Source organism: Strigops habroptila, chromosome 7 (genome assembly GCF_004027225.2).
Source record: "Strigops habroptila isolate Jane chromosome 7, bStrHab1.2.pri, whole genome shotgun sequence".
NCBI lineage: Eukaryota > Metazoa > Chordata > Aves > Psittaciformes > Psittacidae > Strigops > Strigops habroptila.
In genome coordinates, this window is record NC_044283.2 from 69977477 (window position 1) to 69997781 (window position 20305).

Here is a 20305-nt window from a genome sequence, read left to right on the forward strand (position 1 = left end):
TCCTCTCTATTCCTGCTTCCAGCTCCAAGCCTTGCCCTCCCACCCTTTGCGTGGGACAGCAGTCTTTCCTTTCCTGGTGCCTTCCTGTGGCTCTGCCAGCACAGCGCGCATAGTTGCACAGTGAACTAGAGAAAAGCAGTATCTACGGGAGTGAAGCTGGGAACAGAGGGAAGAAGAGTGAAATCCTCAGGCTACAATCCCAAGTCATCAATGCATTTGCTTGAACAAGTGATTATCCAGGGGAAATTGGCTCCCCTGTAAAGAGGGACTGTGGCTGGCATAAGATGCTCCTTTCACACTGATGGGAAGATTTCTGAATATCCTTCTTTTCGAAGGCAGTGAGTCCTCTTCTGGCACACAGGTACCTCAGAGCAGGTGCCAGGGTGTCCTGCATGTCCTCCTATGTGAGGAGGTGGCTGTGAAGACTTCCTGGGGCATTCTCAAATCCCTTCTACTGTTGCACCCCCACTTGCCTCCATGCACAACCACATGCATCTCTTCTCTGTCTTGTCAGTTTAGTTTTCTCGCAGCAAACAAACTGTCCTTGGGACAGCTGAATTTCCAGGAAGCCTGCCAGGGCATAGCCTTCATCTCCATAAAAAGAAATGAAATGGGAAAAAAAGGAAGAGATTAGATTCTCCCCAGAACGCCTCTCATGCTCCTCTTCTCCTCCTCAGTAGCGTCAGGGCTCATTCAGCTTTCCAAGTGCCTTGGATATGTTTGATGGGTGGGGTTGATCCTCCCTGGCTCCAGTGATGCACCGTCTTTCTGTCTGTATTTCCCTCCCACCCTTCTGTGGTAAATAAGAGCCATGTGTTGCAATGTCAAGCAGTTCCTCTTTGTGAACTGGGATGACTGCAAACAGGGAATGGAGTAAGGCCCAAATATGGGTTTTCATCTCAAAACTAAACATCTCGCTTCTGAGCTCACTTATAAGTTGTTGTGCCTCTCCTCTGCTGGCAGTGGGTTTTTACTCTCCTCTTATTCTTCCCCAGCTCCTCCACCAGCGATCTCTCTGGCTACGAGCATGGCTATCTGAGGAGAAGTCCTGACCAGTACAGCTGCCGGGGCAGCATGGAGAGCTTGGACCACTCCTCCGCTGGCTACCACCCCTGTCATCTGTCCCCAGCCAAGTCCACCGACCAGCTCTCCCACCTCCACAACAAGAGAGACTCTGCCTACAGCTCCTTCTCTACCAACTCCAGCATCCCTGAGTACCCCGCTCCTCTGTTCAGCAAGGAGTACTCCTGCTCTACAGACAGCATGCAGCCCCAAGGCAGCCCGCAGGAGGGGATGAGGCAAGCTGACATCAGGTACGTCAAGACAGTCTACGATGCCCAGCAGGGGACCTCCAAGGAGTATGAGGTGAAGTCCTCTGCCTTGCTTCCAAGCTGTGAGGCCCAGGCTTCACTGGATGGTTGCAGCCACAGCAGGCTCTTCAGCCGGCACAACACAGCTCCCTCCTGGGCTCAGCCAGGCCAGGGCTCCTTGGACAGCAAAAGCCAAGCCCCCAAGGGACCTCCCTTGCCTCCCACCCGCAGCGACAGCTACGCAGCCATCAGACATCACGAGAGGCCCAGCTCATGCACTGGCCTTGATCTGAACAAGCCTGCTCGAGCCCAGCCGAAAGGAACCTGGCCTCCGCTTGTCAGCAACCTGTCCCAGGGGCCACTGCTGAAAACCCCCTTTGGAGAAGGGCATCTGCACACCGTGGTGGAGAAGAGCCCAGAGAGCAGCCCCACCATGAAGCCCAAGCAGAGTTACTCTCAGCCAGCCCAGCCGGGGCAGCCCCTGCTGCCTACTGGTGTCTACCCAGTACCTTCCCCAGAGCCACACTATGCCCAGGTGCCCCAGCCGTCTGCAAGCAGTAACGGGATGCTTTATCCAGCTCTGGCCAAAGAAAGTGGGTACTCTCCACCAATTCCAGCTTCTTATGACAAGGGCGTAGCCAGCAGCACCCTGGGCCTTGATGAGAATGGAAGCCAAAGTACTACAAACAGATCGACTGCCTTCTACCAGCCCCTAGCAGCTGAGAGAAAGCATGATGCTGCAGCAAAACTTCTTCAGCAAAAAGCTCCTAGCATGGCAGGCCCAGAAGTCTATCTGACCACCTCAAGAAGGGAGGAGTTGTTACCTCCTTACAAGGGAGTACACAGCAACCGAGAGACCACAAGTACTGCACACGCCTCCAAACACAGTTTTCAAGCTCCACAGCCCCAGCTGAGGGATGTTGGTGAGAGAAGAGCCCATTACCAGCCCAAAGAGGACTGGACAGCTGGATCCCAGGAGGACAAAAATGGCAATGCAAAGATAAATGAGAGAGATGCTGCTGCTCCCCATCAGTGGTGTCACAGCAAGGCCCAGCAGTATGGCTTCTCCTCCTTGCAGAACATCCCAGATAGCTCCAGGAGGCAAAGCAACTCTGAGGTCAAAGATGTTCAACCAGGTGAGAGTTATTCCAGCACCAAACTGTCCTTCTTGAGCAGCAGCAAAGAGAAGGATCACAGGGGACAGGGGCACAAACAGTGGAGTGATGTGGACCCACAGGCCTTTGCAAGGCAGGAGGAGGAGGGAGGCAGGAGTGTCACTCCACTCCATGCTGCCGAGCCAAAGTGCGAGGAGCCCTCTTCTCCGCAGCACCCAAAGACCTCTGATTTCGGGAGGAGCCAGCTCAGCTCTAGCAACACCCAAAGCTTTCCGTATGGCAAACCAGATGCTGGCAAGCCCCGCTGCTCGGTGCTGGAGAAGGTTAGCAAGTTTGAGCAGCGAGAGCAAAGCACTAACCAGCCCCAGAGTGCTGGTATTCCCAGCTTTGGCCAGCACTACGGACCAAGCAGGACCAGCCAGCCCTCCAGCATGAGGTGCTCTCTGTACAGCCTGGAGGACATGTGGAGCAAGCTCCGTGAGCCCAGCCAGCTGCCTTGTGGGCCAGGCAGGGTCTCCAGCCCCTCCATCAGGAATGGGAAACTGGAGGAGGCTGACTGGCGCCCCGTAGAGCTGCAGATGGTGGCTTCGGTGAAGCAGGCAAGACCCAGCGAATACTACAGCCTGTGTCCTGAAAATGAAGCACAAATAAGGGTGGCTCAGCTCCCGAGGAGTAAAAGCACATTCCAGCTGGGAGCTGAGCCTGAGAAGGAAGTCCTCTGGAAGGATAACATGCAGGATGCCCATGGCTTGCAGCTGGACACACCATTTAACAGAGCTTACAGGAACAGCATTAAAGATGCTCAGTCCAGGGTCCTGAGGGCAACTTCCTTCCATCGCATCAGCCCCCCCTTTGGGAGCGCACCCAAGAGGACGACCCAGAGGCCTGCTTCGGCCCATGTGGGCATGAGGACCATGGTGCCATCTCCACACACCCCGAAGGAGAGGCACAGTATCACCCCAACAGAAGGCAGCCTGTCCACTCTGGACTACGCCAAGACACAGCACATCTTGCGCATCGGGGGCCGAAAGCGGCTGACAGCGGAGCAGAAAAAGCGGTCTTACTCGGAGCCAGAGAAAATGAACGAGGTGGGCATCTCTGATGGGGAGCCATCGCCTTTCTCCTTGCAGAAGAAAAGCATCCATTTCATCTTCCCGGAGAATACAGTGGCTGATCGGCGTAAGATCTTCGAAGGGGATGGCAAAGCTTCTTCCACAGCCAGCCTCTCCAAGCCAGAGCTCAAGCAGCTCCAGCAGAACGCCCTTGCTGACTACGTTGAGCGCAAAACAGGGAGACGGCCATCCTCACAAGATGTGGGGCTGCTGAGGGAGCGCTCCCACAGCTCCTACCTACAGCCATGTGGCCCAGACAGCCAGAGCCTTTCCTCTGCCTCCAGCATGAACTCTCTCCAGGACCAGAACCTTTACCGCCGGAGAGAGTCCATAGAGCGGATGTCCAGGACAAGGCAGATATCTTCTACTCTTCCTCCTGGTCTGATGGGCTGCTTTGATATGAGTGGAGATGAGAAGAAGACAGGGCGCCAGAACAGCTCAGTCACAAGCCAACCAAAACCAGAGAGGTGCCGGGATTACAGAGCCGAAACAGAGCTCATCAAAGGCACACAGACAGACCCGCTGGGCATGCAGTGCCAGCCTCGCTACAGAAAGCAGGAGCAGGTCTTTGAAACACCCTCCACTGCCAGGAAATCTGGGAAATCGGTGTCTGTGGAAGACTTGCTTGATAGGTACGACAATCAGACATTCCCTGTGCATATACGTTCCAGGTCGTCTCCCACAGCAGATAAGAAACACCAGGTATGTGGAAACGGGATCATGCATACAGACAAGAAGGGCTCTGGGAAGTGGGGAAGTGGGATTAACAGGCTGATGTTCAGTCATGGCAGTTACTCCATTGGTTAGAGAGAGGTTAAATGCATGTTGAGATAGCAACACTTTATTGTGTTTAAATTACCAGGGTGCTGGTGGGATGCTGCTTCTGTTCAGCTTTCTTAATGCTGGGGCTATTTCAGGGATTTCAGAGATGCTGGGATTTCAGTTCTTGCTGCTCTGGAAATCCCATCCCGTCCTGTTTTTACCTGTCAGCACCACGGAAGAAGCACTCAGCACCTTTCTGATGGGGCGTACCATTAAGGTGGTGATAAGCTGCTGCTGCTGTTCTGCCTTATCCGACTTCCCTGGTGCAAAGTAGAGAGGACTAAAGGCTGCTTGAAATCTCCCTGGCTCCCACTGTGCCTGACAGTGCTGGGAAGTGCGCAGCAAAGGCTCTGCCAATAACCATGATGTTTTGCCTCCAGGCCTGGAGGGAAACATTGCAGAGAAAACTTAGCAGAGACCCTGGCCGCTCGTCCCATGTCCCCTGCTTGGCAGTTGGGAACATTGCACTGATGTCACAAACAGGGAATTTGACTGACTCTGATGATGGTAAATACTAGAAACAGGCTAACTTCTTAAAGAACAACTGCCCAGGCCAGCTCTTCAGCTGGCTGAAAACTCTTTAGACCTATTTAGGTAACCGCATCTGGTCAAGCCACATGGATTTACAGCAGTGTAGGTCTGCTGCCCCGTCCCTGTTTCCACAACAGGCTCATTCATCACAGGGAGAGGGAGGAAACAACCAAAGGAGCCATCCTCCCAAACTCATTGTGTGCTTTATTTTCCCAAACTCATTGTGTCCTCCCTCAACAGACTTCAGATCCCACGCTACATTTTTAGAAAGAGGGAATTCAAAAAGCAGCTTGTGAATATCAAGTGACCAGAATGCATTTCCACAACCACTCCTGTCTTATCCCATCATCCATGTTTTTCTACACCTGCCAGGCATCAGTCTCATCTGTGCCATTTTGTCACACTTGCTAATCATGAAGTCTTGTTCAGTAAGAGGACAGTCCTTAAGAAAGAGTTTGGGTGAAAGCCAAGCTGTGACTCTTTCTCTGCCTCCTCTAGCAGCCCGAGCAGCTCAAAACCAGCCATCCAGAAACAGAAATATCACTAAAACATACTTTTCAGTGACAGGTTGGACGACAAGCAGCCCTAGTTTGTCTTTACCCAGCCCACTCTCTCGGGCAGGGGACATACAGGGTAGTTCTGGAGATCTTTATTTCCCTCTCGTTGGCTCATTTTTAATCTTTCAGCCAAGCCAGAGTTTCTGCCTGTTGGAAGGTGACTTGAGGAAGATGGTGAACAGCCCTGCAGACCCCCTCACAGGCTCTTAGTTCAAGTGTGGAGGAAGGGAGAGCCCTTACTGCTGTTTGCCAGAGTGATGTAGCTGTACCCACTTCTGGAATGAGAATTTAGTCCCATAGGCAGCAAGGCACTTGGGAAAATCCTGTTCTTAGATCCTAATTCATGAAGGCATGTTTGACTTCCAGTATACACACTAATCCATAAGTGTCTGTTTGAATGGGAAGTGTATGTTTAAATGCACATTTCATTAGGTTTGCTTCTGATCTGTCTCCAGTACAAAACCACAGCTATGAAAGTGGGGGACGAAGCCAAAGAAACAAGGTGATTTTTCAGTTGGGATTGTGTTGTTTTTTTTTGGGAGGGGGGGTGTCTTTTCAGATTTTTTGGCGAGAAATGCTGATTTCCAGTGTAGCAGCAGACTTCTCGGCCTCACTGTATATTTTTCACATACAGTGTCTAACATTCCTTTCAGGCTGCATATAAATCACATTGCAATGTCACTGTAGGAATTTGTTTGAAGTTATAAAAAAATTGATGGTCATGTGGAATTATTAGCGCTCAGTCTTCAGAACACATTCTCAGCCTTCCTTCCTCTCTGCTTTTTTAGTCTTTCTCAGCCTGTATATCTCCCAGCTCCCCAACTCCTAAATCAAGATCTGCACTTATCCTCCCTCTGCAGCCACACTAATCAAAAAAAACAATTACTAAGGGTGCGGGGAAGGGGACACTGAAATGCTCTCTGCTGGAAAGATTGTATGGGAGAAAATACCAGCCCCTTCCAAAGCAGGCTTAGCATTTGCTTTCATGTCTCATAACAGCCTGATGTCCTATGGTGGGAGCTCTAGGGCAGAGAGAGTCAGATTCACAAAGGTATTTCAGCTGCAACATGTATCTGGTTTCAGAAGGTACAAATGCCTAAAGAGGAGGTAGTTCCTGTGCTTTGGTTTCCCAAAGAACTGAACTTTGTGAGGTTTTTCAGCACCATTGTGCATGGCTGGAGTTTCCAGCCTTAGTGGCATTCAGCATCTCTACAGCATTTCTGTCCTGTTTTGGCATTGGGCTTGGGCACAGATTGTTCACTGTTTACCTTCCCAGTTAAGGCTGCTTCAGTGATGTCTCAGCTTCTTGACTGCATGTAGAACAAAAACGTTGAATACCTAGGTCCCACTGATACCCTTGAGCATGTTTTTAGAAGAGGCAAGGACTTGCTGAAGGGTTTTAAAAAGACATCTCTGAGTAAGTCTGCCTGTTGGTCCACAGTCCATCCAGGAAAAGGCAGGGAGGTCCTCTAAGCAGGAGTAGAGTTCTCTTACTATGAAATGTCAGTGTTCTCATACTTTATTCTGCCTTCTGCTTACTGCTAATACTGTCTTTGCACTCCAGGACCTGCTGAGAAGGGAAAGCAGTGAATCTGGCCCCATGGTGAGAGATCCATTCTACGTGGTCAGCGCAGGAGCCAGGTATGTACATGCTGATGTCCCCTTTGTCACTCACTGCAGAATAAGCTCCTACCATCCTGCCGCCAGCAGCAGTTGTCACATGTTGTCTGTGTAAATGGATGGATCATAACAAACTAGAGAAAACATCTGCATAGGCACAGTTCTGGGTCCGTGTATCCAGCAGAGTTAGGAGGAGTAAGTTGCTGTGAGCCTTTGTTTTTCCACTACAGACATTAACTCACTATCAAGGCCTCCTCATGTCGTTTTAGAGCATGTTTGTACAACGAATTTCCAGTTGTGTAACTTCCAAAATGTGTTTGGTCTGCTGTTAGAACTCACATCCAGATTCTGTCATAACTGACGGATTCTAAAGGAAAAAATATCCCAATGTCCCAGTCTGTCTCATTTTCTCCAGTCCAGGATGCTGCCTCCTCAGAAGCAGTGAACATTTGCGTGGACTAAAATCAGCAGATTTCATTTATCTTGCTGAATTGGGAGCTTGCATTTAGGCTGCTTCCCTTTATGCAGGCATGATATTTTGCTCAGCTAGAGGGGAAAGAGAAATGTTTTTAAAAATAGAAAAGTGTAATCATAAAACTCATAATATTAGGACTTTACATAACTATCCACTTGGCCCTAAGCTCTGAGTGCTCAAATAGCTAACTCATATTACAGTAGAAACCATCAAGAGGGACTCAAAGGATTATTCACAAAGGAGCTCTGTTGCTCTTAAGCTCTCAGTAAATGTCAGCCCACTGGGCTGTCACAGGGGGAGTTAACACTGCTGTCTCCAAAGGTTTCACCACACAAGAAGCAGAGGAAGGCTCCTAGTCTAGCTGCATCTTACTTCTGACTGGCTGGCCATTTTTGCCCCTAAGAAGACATAAATGTTGTTCTAGAGGGACTCAATCTGCCTTCAGGCTCATCCTTTCATGATTATTTAAAACACACTCGTTTACTTTGATTTGGAATAACTTTTTCCATTTATTTCTTTTCCTAAGAGAACAATACAGCTGCTTTAGTTCATCCCGCCTCCCCATTTTTTCTAGAGATGGCATTTCATCATGCTTCTCAATAACTACTTCTGGCTTCTTTCCACCCCCAACCTATTTTCCAAGTAACAGGATTGAATACCCAGCCTGAAAATAAGTTTACTGGGGCACAAAATGTAGGTTTCTCACTTTCATGCTTCACTGTGCAGAGATTATTGGTGTTAACTTAACAGTTTTATGATGTTTCTGCTGCATAGGCATCCTGTTTGCTCTGCAAGCCCATTTCTTCTGGGAGATGGGAGGTTGCTTTCCCTTCCTAATCAGTATTGGATTTCCCAAAAGATAGGTTGAAAGGATGGGAGAAGACAGGAAAAAGCCCTTGGCTCTGAGGACCCAGGGTCCCACGACACAGGCTGCAAATCACTCCCTGCGAGCCTTGGCTGCTGAGTGATTTTTCTAATGTTACTGCTCCTGAAATGACCTGAAAGAGAATGGGCAGGAGTTTTGGATGCCAGAGGGCTCTGATCGTGCACTGCTGAAGCTGGTAGAAGTTTTACACTTAAATCTCAGTGAGAACGAGACCTGAATCCTCTGCAGACTGAAAGGGACAGGTAGACCAGGACCTTACCCATGTGTCACAGGAGTTCCACTATTAGGATGCTGTTGAATGTTCCCCTGCCCCAGTGTGAGTATTTCACAGTCTGGTTCCTAGGGGATTATTATAGCATCTTCAATCCATCCCTTACAAGATGCAGTCTTTGTCTGTCCTGTGGTTGTCAGCCCCAAACAGCTGTTTTCTAGCTGGTCTTCTCGCATCTAACCATCACCACCCTGTTGCTGTCTGCAGCTACTCCATGCACGGGCTCTTCAGGGAAGGCAATAGCCGACAGTAGATCTTATGCTCTCAGGTTCCTTGGGACACAGCTGCTTAATGTGCTGGTGAAGAGATGGGACCATCCCTACCACCTCTCTTGCTCAAGGAGGAAAACTGTCACGTGGTGAAGTTAGGGAAACCCTGGTCAGCCATCACTTGCTCTGGTCACACGTGCTCCGTGACTTACGCTCTGTGCTCTTATGCTACTCCCCATGTGTCATAAAATAACTGTCTCATAAGCACTGTTGGGAACAGTTGTTGCTCCACCAGTTTTAGAATCCACAATTGCTTCCACAGTAGGAGAGATCTTTCAATTAGAGAATTACCATCTGGCATTTCTGACAAACACTGAGCATCCGAAAAGAATACACATTGCTACTGTCCAGGAACCACAGACAATACCAAGAGCAGCCTGTCTGGGAAGTCTCCCCACCCCTAGGCAAAGGCAGCCACATTCTATTCTCAGTTACACAGGAATAAAGCCGGAACAACCCATGTCTGACAGTTGTTCTTAATTTGTACCAGTACATCTGAGAGCACATTTGGGGCCCAAGCCTCCAACATCGCAGATTGGTAGTGTTGGATTATGTGAACAATGCATCTCAAGAACAGAAAATAGACTGGCACTAGAGCTTTATTGTATTTTATTGGTTTATGGTATGGCCTCATGTTTTTAGCCCATCTACACTTGCATCTGCTAGCGCTATTATTATTGCTTCTTTTGTTTTCCAGCTAAATAGCTGCACGGGCAAGTAGGTTTGGCTATGGATTCTGAGCAGGATCCTCACTTTAAAGGCCAGACACTGTTTCTCAGACTCTCGTGAGAGCATTTTAAAAGACCTGGAAGGAATAATTTACTCTGCTGGCTTTGCAGCCTCAACATCCATCTGCAGTTGAAGTGTATTGGCTTTGAGTTCTGTACACCTGCCTGAGTAGAGCTCTTTTTCCTAACAGGATTACAAGGTTCTGAGAGTTGGGTTGGGGTTTTTTTTTATTTTTCTCTATAGTCAAAATAGTGCGTTTTTCTGCCTCACTTTGTTCTCGGAGACAGTCAAATCATTTTGATGGCACCTTTCCAAAAGGAACAGATAATGTTACGGGAATTCTCATAGAATCACAAACTTTGGGTTGGTTCGGGTTGGAAGGGACCTTTAAAGCCTATCCAGTTCCAACGCCCTGCCACAGGCAAGGACATCTACTACTAGACCAGGTTGTTCCAAGCCCCATCCAACCTGAGCTGGAACACTGCCAGGGCCCATAAAGCTGAAATTCTTCAGATTACCAGCAACTGAGAACAGAGCTTGATGGCAGATCATGTCAAGCAGTCTATCTTTCAGCAGTTACTACTAGCCCCATCTGTAACAAACAAAACTCAAAGCAAGGCTGCAAAGGAAGCCAGGCATTTGGTTTTCCCTAGTTTTCTTTCTGTTAAGTCTGCTGTGATGCTTGCTACATGTGTGCACACATGTGTGTGATCTGGCATACACTGAAAATGGAGATGGAGAGTGGGACTGGATCTGGGTCTGTGTCCCAGGCATTAGTAGACTGGATTTTACTAGCAATTTCAAAGCCCAACTGCACCTCACCTAGATCAGCAGGCATTGACCTGGGCCTCTGATATGGTTGCATAATTTACTTATTAAGGACATGCAAAATAGCTTTTCTTGCTCATTGATTAATTATTATCTTACCATGGTGTGTCTCTTGGCATTTAGGTCTTTCAGCAAGAAAGAAAGAAGCCACTCAGAAAAAATGGCGTTCACCAGTTATTATCCCCATCCTCACCACAGCAGCGAGGTGGTCACCGGGTCCACCACACTGAATGAGAACCACAAGCTCTCAGAACTTTCCAGGCCAGATAGCAGGACTTCTGCATTTGTCTCATCCCCAACAGAGGCAAGGAGTCACTATCCTGAGCAAAAACAAGGCTTTAAATCCTTGTTCCATAACCTTACTCTTGGATCTGGCCAGTCCTCCCCCAGTACACCCACCCCAAGCTCCTCAGACTTCCAGAGTGCAAGTGATGGCCAGGCTCTGAGACAGCACCATGCCAAACGAGACGCTGTTCCCCCTCAGGGCAACAGTAATATTCAGGCACAGTCTTTGGATGCTACCCAGGATAGATCCTCCAAGACTCCCACAGAAGAAATGATGTGGAGAAGGAAAGCTGGGCTGCTCCACAGATCCGTCCCATCCAAAGGGGTGTGGGCTCATTCAGTCAAAGACAACAGCTACCTGAGGGCTGTGGTGTCTCCTCTAGAGGCTGGGCCAAAGTTCCCCCAGAGGTGGCAGTCCCTGCCGACACAGAGCAGCACTTCTTCGGACCCAGAGACTCCTTCTCCCCAGGGGACAACCCATCTCCGGATCTCAGAGTCGGGCCTGCAGCTCACACCCCCACCGCTGCTGCAGGATGATGAGGACGATGAGGTGTTTGTCATGCCTTCCCAGCCCAGGGCTGCTGCGCCACCCTTCTCACCCACCTCACTGCTATCCCATCCTCTTCCTGAGCTGAGCTCTTGCACTTCTGCCAACAGCAGAGAGGAACTCCCACCTCCTTCCCCTCCCATGGCGCTTGAGGGGAATGAGGCAGCTGGAGACAAATCCACCAGGCTCACAGAGGAGGCCAAAATGAGGTAGGAGCGGGGAGAGGGCTGGGACGCACCATCTTGGGCATTGTAGTGCCATATACGGCATGATATGCAGGGCTCCAGCCAAATGGGACTGAGATCTCTGTGCCACGATGAACCACCCACAGCTGCTAGCTGAGCAGGCACCTTCCTGCTGCTTACTCCAGCATGAAGAGTTAAAATGGCTGCTGACTCCTTCTAGTTACTGGGCTTTGAGAGAGAACTGTGAAAATCCATGATGGTTTTTCCAAGCAGTTAGAGTTTCCCAGAGTACATCTGAGACCTGGCGCAAAGTAATGCTGTTATGAAACAGTGACCATCTGCCAAGAAGCGACAACACAAATATGTCACAGTCAGTCAGACTGAATACTGAATTTTTCCTGAAGGATAGGGCTTCGGGCTTAGTGCCCAGCTGGTTTAACTCAGCACAGCTTCCTTCACTCCCAAGGAGCTGCTCTGATTTCCATCTGGGAAGAATCTGACCAGGGCTCTAGTAGTGATTGGCTTTTCCAACATGAAAAGGATAAATGAGTATAGACACCTCAGGATGGTACCTCCAGCTGGGGAAATGCAATGTCCCCAGTCTGTGAGCAGAAAACAAAGTGACTTATAGAACCACAAGCTGGTTTGGGTTGGAAGGGACCTTAAAGCTCATCCAGTTCCAACCCCCTGCCACGGGCAGGGACACCTTCCACTAGAGCAGGTTGCTCCAAGCCCCTGTGTCCAACCTGGCCTTGAACACTGCCAGGGATGGGGCAGCCTCAGCTTCTCTGGGCACCCTGTGCCAGCGCCTCAGCACCCTCACAGGGAAGAGCTTCTGCCTAATGTCTAATCTAAATCTCCCTTCTGTCAGTTTAAAGCCATTCCCCTTGTCCTGTCACTACAGGCCCTTGTCAAAGGCCCTTCTCATTCACTAGTTCTTTCTATGTTGTACTGACAAAACAGCAGTGTCCAGGTTGAAGGGACAGTATGCTTATGGTGCCAGTAGCTTCATACTGTGGGCCTTTGTGTTGAAATGAGGAGTAAGACACAAAAATAAATGAGAGAGAAGGAAAACTTACTTGTCTTAGGCCTTCACCATATGTTCACAATGGTCCTGTGTGATAAGTTTATGTTCATCTCACAGAATTTTTCTGTCCACAGCAGCTTCGAAAGCTTTCCCAAAGCCCTGGCCGAGCAGGAGATAACAGGATGGGGCACCAGTATCCCTGAAAATAATTGTCCCCTCTCCCCACCTGCATCAAAGAGGACTAGCTCTCCATCTGCTGTGGATAAACAGCACCAGTTACCTGCTGCTTCTGAAGCGCCTCAAAGTGCTGATAGGCAGCCCATAACTGAACCTGAAGGAAACCACAGGGAGCCAGCAGTCATCACCAGAGAGTTGGAAAAAGGCAGCCTGGACTCTGGGATACACAGTGCAGCATCTCCAGTGAAGACAAAGACCCCAGAGGATATCAAGTCAGAGGCTCTAGCAAAAGAAATTGTCCATAAAGACAAGTCTCTGGCTGATATCCTGGATCCAGATTCCAAAATGAAAACAACCATGGACTTAATGGAAGGGCTTTTCCCCAGTGGAACCAGCTTGCTGAAGGAGCACAACATGAAGAGGAAGATGACGCAGAAGAAAGCTAGCAGGACAGTGGTTGAAGATGACACGTAAGCACTGCTTCTTTGGGTGGTGGGCTAACACTGCAGCAGAACTCACTAACTGCTTTTAAGGACAAGCCTGTGCTGAACTTTTCAGGTGGACGCTGGTGGAGAGGGAGCTTCTCTGTTCCCAGGTGTGAAGACCAAAAGCCCTTTCTCAGGAGCTTGGCTCTATGTGTAGCCTTTGAGCTCACCTCTCTGGGCTCTTTGGAAAACCACGCTGAGCTTGGTAACGGGGCAGGAAATGAACCATCTCTGGAAGTGTTACTTGATTTTGCTCTCTTAACCTTTGTAATCTGAAGCAATTCAGTCCAAAGCACAATAACAGGGATATGAGAGTAAAATCAGTACTAAAACAGTGGTAGGCAGAAAGATAATGAGAGGCCAATTTTTTGAAGGAGGGATGGAGGTACCTGCTTATTAGAGGGAGATGCAAAGTTCAGCCCAAGTTCTCCAGTGTGAATTTTGCAAGATAGAGACTCCCAAGTGACACCTGGAGAACCATATAGAAATAAGCTGTAACGTATCATGCCAGGTAAGATGGTCAGTGCAGCCATCACCAGCTGAGGTGTGCTGATTTACCTTCAGCAAGGATCTGGTCCTGCACAGAGTTGTTAACCAGTCAACGTTTAAGGAGAGGATAGGCATGAAAGCAGCTGACATGCACCCTCTGAATGGCAGGAATTGGCCATTTCCTTTGTGGATAATAACACTGGAAAGGTACCAAAGAGGAAATGCTGGAGAACCATGGATCTAAGCATGCGAAAAAGTCAGGCTCTGACTGAACTTCTCCTTTTTCTTCACTGTGGTGTAGGAGAGAAGAAAAGGAAGCTCCTGTAACCCTGGTCACCTGTCCTGCATATTACAGTGTTTCAGCACCCAAAGCAGAACTGCTGAATAAAATCAAGGACTTGCCAGAAGCAAGTGAGGAGGAGGAGCTGCTGGACATAAATGAGAAGAAGGTAATTTCAGCACACATCACCACCACTTGCTAGTAACTTCCTGAAACAATAATAAGCCCTGAAGTAAAATGTATTTCTATTTGAGGTCAGGTTTTGGCAGTCCCAAGTTACATGAGGGCTGGGTGTATTTAGGCCCCCTGTGAAGCTTTGTTACAGTGACCCAGGTTGAACAAAGAGAGCTAATCTGAGTACTCATAGTAAATTTGAGTACAAATCTTGCACAACCCTGAGGCAGGTCTGTACTACGCCAAATGCTGAGTGCACAGGTTGTAAGAGGCAGTCCCTGTCCCATGGCAAGGAAGGAAAAGGGAGAGGTGAAGTGACTTGAGCACGTCCAGCTCAGGTTAGAAACAGGAACAGAGTCCAGCTAGTGACTGCACTGAATGCAAGATGTTTGCCCTAGGATTTTCCTCTTCAATGAAGCTAATTTACCCATTTTAGCTGCTATCTGCACTCACTACCTCCAAAGAAACATTGGCTACTCCTTTTCCTCCACACATTATTGTTTCACTGACCTGCTGAAAGCGATATGCACCTCAGCAGCTCAGTCAGCACAACCTCAATATGATGGGTGCAAGGAGAGCAGGGCAGGGGAGGAGGAAATGTTTTCCTTTGATTGCAGCTCCATTTCACTGAGGAATGGCCCCTGCAGTTCTTGCTGCAGGCTTGCGTGCTCTGTCTTCCAGGGCTTTTGCAGGGCCTTCTAATTTGCCCCTGTGGTTGTCTCACATTGGTTACCTGGTAATTACAGATGTGTTGTGAAGCCCACAAGTCTCAAAGAGCCACAGGCAGGTACTTGCCTGTCTTTGCCTCCCTTCACATGCCTACATGTCAGAAGCAGCTGTGTCTGTAAATTTAAAACATCCTACATTGCACCGGACAGAGTAGCACAGCCCATATTTTCGCCCATATTTGTACAGCAGCAGAGTTTAAACATACTAAAGGATACAAATGTTTGTGCAAGTCCCATATTCTGTGATTGTCCCTGCACTGAAATCAGGCATGGATTTAAAGAAAGGCTCTCAAACCCAGCCTCTCCATCATAGCGCAGAGAATTCACATCTCTAGCACAGCTCCACATTTTCTCTCCAGGTCCTCACCCCCATGCCACGTGTGAAAAAGCAGAGAGAAGATGTGACGCCCTGTAGCCCTGACGTGGGGAGCTTAATCTCTTTTCCATATTGCCTTACTGTATCTGTTCTCAGCTTTTATCTGCTAAGCACAATCTGCTCCCTACCAGGCTTTAATACAGTGACAGCTAGAATGGGACCTCCATCAAAGTGCTAACACACATAATGAGTGCTAAGCAAGGAGACTTTCCCTGTTTTGTGAAGCATTTGAGGTGCAGTCAAGTCTTCAGGAGCTGTCATACCATGCCACTGGAATGGATTAGGGGCACTCATCGTGCCTGCCATCTCTTACTTCTGTGGTCCTACATAGATTCTGCATAGCAAGTCTACACAGATAGGTCATGCATGTGTTGCTAATTAATGCTGCTTTAATTATCTGGCCCTAGAATCAGTTTTAGAGCACCCAGCTTCAAAGGTAATCAGCCCGATCGACTCTTAGGGTGCTATTCACTTCAAAACCAGCTGCCTCCTTAAACCAGCGTGAAAGGTAGAGAGTGGTGAAACAAGAGGTGCTGCTCCAGGGAGTCAGTGGACATGCTGCAAGCATCTGACAGGCTTGCAAGCAGATGTGAGCCTGCCATGGAGAATGAGTCCCAGGGCTCAAAGGTTACATTTGCATGGAGAAACAGAAATAGATGGGAGTGATTAGGCCAGACAGCAAGATTTGCCTGGCATGTTTGTTCATGGTCTGTGTGAAAGAACATTTGCATCGGCATTTTCTGAGAAGGCAGCTACTCTCAGAGGTCACTTGGATAAACCAAGCTCATTTCCATTGTATGCATCCAAAGGAGCTATATTGGTTGGCATTTGGGATCGCAGGAGAGTCACTGATTAATGAACACAAAGCAAGTGTGTCACAGCCCCGTACAGCTTCGATGCCTTTAAAACAAAGGTATGTCACTCCCAGCGGTCCTATAGCCTCCTGCTACAGCTGGAGGACAGATGTGAACCTTGAGCAAAGCTCCTGAAGCAGGGAGGAATAACAACTTATCATCTGAGCAGCTCCATGCTCCTGAAAACCTGTTGAGGTTAATGCTGGACTCTGTCCAGCCCATACAGCCTCTGTAAGCTTTCCCTCCTGGTATAGTAATCATTGAAAATGGATCACTTCTTTTGCTCCCCAGGATATGGTCCAGCAATCAACTGGATCTTTCTTTTGAAGGTGGCATTAGGATCAAAGGCACAGGGAAGGACAAATGTTGGTTGCAACCTGTCCTACTGAGAGGAGAACGCAAGGAAAGGAGGTTTTGCTGCCCCTTATCCTAGCAGGTGGGATTTAGTACCACCTTTGTTCTTCTCTTCCCCAAACTACCTTTGAACTAACAGTGTGACTTAGCAGTCATTCCAGCATAAGTCTGGTCGCTGATGTTTATTTTAAGAGAATAATACAGTTTATTCAGCCTTTCATCTATGTGGAAGCTGGCAGCAGACTGCAGTGCAGCCACAAAACCATGCACTCAGAGGATGCACGCCTAGTGTTCCATCTAGTGGTGTCTGCCTAAGCAGTGCTGCTGATGTCCCTGCTGCAAAACCAGCCTGTTAAACCCTGCTCTGGCAGACCATCCTGGGGACCAGGGCCAATCCAGACCAACCCCAGCCTGACCAGGGTTTGAAGATCCTTTGTCCTTTGAAGCAGACTGCCTTCTTACATGGAATGACCATCAGTTTTGACGGAAAGAAGACTGAGAGTATTTTCAGGCAACCCTGTGATTTCTTTCTTTTTCATCCTGCAGCGTTTGTATGCAGAGCAGATTAAGACACATGTAATGGTGTCTCAGCAGTGCATAAACTGAAGAGACTGAAAATACCCAAGCCTCGTACAAAGCGCTTTTCCTGCTCTCTGTGCTCTCAGTTCTGAGTTAAATGGAAGCAAGAATTGCAAGCCCCAGGCCATAGACTTCTGCTTTTGCATATGTCTTTCCCCTAAATCCTGACAGAAATCAGGATCTCCAGCATATGTGCAGCACTGCTGTTTCTGAAGTAACCAAACCCTGGGGACCTCCTTTTCTTTGGCAGTGAAACAGTTGCCAGCATTTTCATAAAATGGGTGTGTGTTCTCCATGTCTTTGCTCAGTCACTAAGTAAATTCAGAGCATCTTTGGTGTAAAAGCTTGCTTGATTCCTCTTTCTGTGAGGCAGTGCCTGCACAGGCAGGAAGCTTTGGTCATAGCTGAATTTGAGGCTCATGCGTCAACACTAAGGTAGCTGAGTAAGGAACAGTCAGTAGTTTCAGGAGGAGGAAATATGTAGCAGTTCCCTTTTTCTTGCTAAGCCGTATGTGTCAGCTCAGCCTCCTGTCATGCAATTAATACAGCTTAAATTCATTTTTCTGCCAGTTGGTTTGCACAGTTCTGGGTCATGTAAAATATCCAAATAAGACATTTCAGGCTGGGGCAGGGAGTGGGGAAGATGCAGGAGATGTGGCTGTAGCTCTTTTCACTCAGAGACTTTAAAGAACCTACATCTCTCAGATATAGGAAACTGGGTATCAGAATATGGTGCATCAAAGCAGACGTCTGCCTCAATGGCAGAACAAATACATCTTCATGCATTCCAATCGGGTATTCAGGTTATCAACTAGATGTGGAATTTCAGAGTTTTCTCTGTTTCCTCCTTATTGTCTTCTTTGTCAGCTGTTGCTGACTTGACCCTGCTACAGGAACTGTAGCCATATCCTTTTGTTGTCATCATCCATAGATCCAGGGAGATCATGGTAATGATGAATGTGGCAATGTTTCCCTTCTGACAGGCTGAGCTCATCGGGAGCTTAACCCACAAGCTGGAAATCCTGAAGGAAGCCAAGGAGGGCCTGCTTGCAGACATCAAGATGAATAATGCTCTTGGAGAGGAGGTGGAGCTGTTGATCAGCAAGCTATGCAAACCTAACGAGTTTGACAAGTACAAGATGTTCATTGGCGATTTGGATAAGGTGGTGAACCTCTTGCTCTCCCTCTCGGGACGCCTGGCCCGTGTAGAGAATGTTCTGAGCAGTCTGGGGGAAGATACCAACAATGAAGAGCGGGTATGTATCTGCACAGCCATCTTGGCCTTGTATGTATCTTGGCCTTTTTCAAGGTGCAGGACAGCAGCAGTCACAAGAACACGCTTGCATAAGCTAGGACCTCCAAAGGCTCACAGGTGTCTTAGTGCTTATGTATAAATAGTAGCAAATGCAGGTCTGCCCTGGGAATCTTAGTCCCAGTTTTTATCAATGTCTCAGATCCTGTGGCTTTTGTCTCAAAACAGAATGGCCATGTTTGGGACAGCATGGCTGTGACCATGGCTGGAGGAAAGGGCATATGGTGTTGTGTGTTGTGGAACAACCCACTGCCTTTTGCCTCACTTGAAGCTATGTTTTAACATTCTTTGGGTGGTTGTGAGAGACAAAGCCAGGTTTTCCTGGTAGTTGTTGCTTTCAAGCAAGTTTTACTGACTTTCTTGGAGTACTTTATGTCCTACTTTGACTAGAACATTGTCCTGATTCAGTGGGATTCAGGTTTAATCTGTAATGAGGAATTCATCCTCCTCCCCCAGGCTTTTGACTGGGTGTCTGAGAGCTTAGCAGCCATCTCGCCTCCCCCAGAGGTAGCAAATGTGGCATTGGGAGGAAGGAGACGGGAGATCAGTGAGTTTGGTGCTGCTGATACTGAAGTGCTCTCTTTGGCGTGTGCAGAGCTCACTGAACAAGAAGAAGCAGCTGCTGGCTGGCCAGCATGAAGACGCCCGGGAACTGAAGGAAAACCTTGACCGTCGAGAACGGGTGGTCTTGGAGATTCTGGGCAACTACCTTTCTGAGGAACAGCTCCAGGATTACCAGCACTTTGTAAAGATGAAGTCTGCACTCCTCATAGAGCAGCGAGAGCTAGACGATAAAATCAAACTGGGTCAGGAACAGCTCAAGTGCCTGATGGAGAGCCTCCCCACAGACTTCACACCCAGGGATGCAAGGGCAGCAGCTGCCCTAGCTGCAGCACTTGCTACCTCTGCTGCGGTTGCTGGTAAAACACCTCCAGCAGTCTCCTCCTCACTCTAACCTTTCCCAGGTGGACCTGGGATACACTCCTGCTCGAGTCTATTTAATCTGAGTACTTGGCAGATGGTTCTCTACAAAGAAAATGAACAGAGACAGGTTTAGAACAAGATTTTAATGAAGAAAAAAAATAGCAATAATAAAGGTTTTATTTTCCTTTTCTTCCACCTCTGCATCTTGGAAACTTAAATCAGTGTGGAGGGAAATCTCCTCCTGGCAGAGATGGGGAAGAGTCTCATGAGAATTAAAGACATTAATAAAAAACATGACCTCCTCTCTTCCCTTCCTTTCCTGCCTACCTGGCACCTCATTAAATAATGAAGGATCTAGAAGAATGAAGCCTTAAAAATAAAAACCAACCCATTCTACTGAACATTATTGATATTTATATTTTTAAAAGAACAAGACAGAATGTGTAAGTTTTTGTACATACTCTAATGAGTTACTTGATTCTACTTTGTTCTGTATGTAGAAAAGACATTTAATTTTGTATTTTGTGAAAACTTCAACAAAAAGAGGGAACCCCAAACATCGTCATGCATTAGCTTGGAGCATCTCTTTCTTTGTGGTTTTGTTGTTGTTGTTATTGTTTTTTAATGTAATAAAGAGCTACCAGAAGCAGCTTCAACCTGTTTCAACACATGCTAAATATACCATTAAGCGGCCTTGTGAAGGAGCTTTTGCCCAAGAGAATACAATCTTTTCATTAACATGAAATCTGATGTTCTCCTCCTACCCACAGAAGCCATGCACATGTAATGATAATGTTGTGCCCCTGGTTAGATAGGCAAGAGCCTGCTGTAAGGATTATTGGATTATTTCCTAGTTAGGGCAATCTGGAGTAACCAAATTTGCCTGACTGAACTTTACCACATCAACTTACTGAGTGCTAGAGGACTGCTGCCTGTTTGCAGTCAGTAAAGTAGACTGGGGCAGGCCCCCTTTTTGTGCTTTCCTCTCTAACAAGCTACATCAC

At 48.0% G+C, this 20305-nt stretch overlaps 1 protein-coding gene across 9 annotated transcripts in view; it reads left to right on the top strand.

The window, feature by feature from the left end:
* Nucleotides 1-19957, top strand: part of SHROOM3 (shroom family member 3) — a 140571-nt gene extending 120614 nt beyond the window's left edge. For 8 of the 9 annotated variants that reach the window (XM_030492613.1, XM_030492621.1, XM_030492620.1 and 5 more), the window contains 7 exons: nt 996-4239; nt 7012-7088; nt 10649-11566; nt 12704-13216; nt 14022-14169; nt 18049-18321; nt 18973-19957. In XM_030492613.1, coding sequence (XP_030348473.1) covers nt 996-4239; nt 7012-7088; nt 10649-11566; nt 12704-13216; nt 14022-14169; nt 18049-18321; nt 18973-19332 — 5533 coding nt within the window. In that variant the 3' untranslated portion in view covers nt 19333-19957. The remainder of the gene's footprint in view (nt 1-995; nt 4240-7011; nt 7089-10648; nt 11567-12703; nt 13217-14021; nt 14170-18048; nt 18322-18972) is intronic. The other variant, XM_030492614.1, reaches the window with a different exon arrangement.
* The last annotated feature ends 348 nt before the right edge of the window (nt 19958-20305 follow it).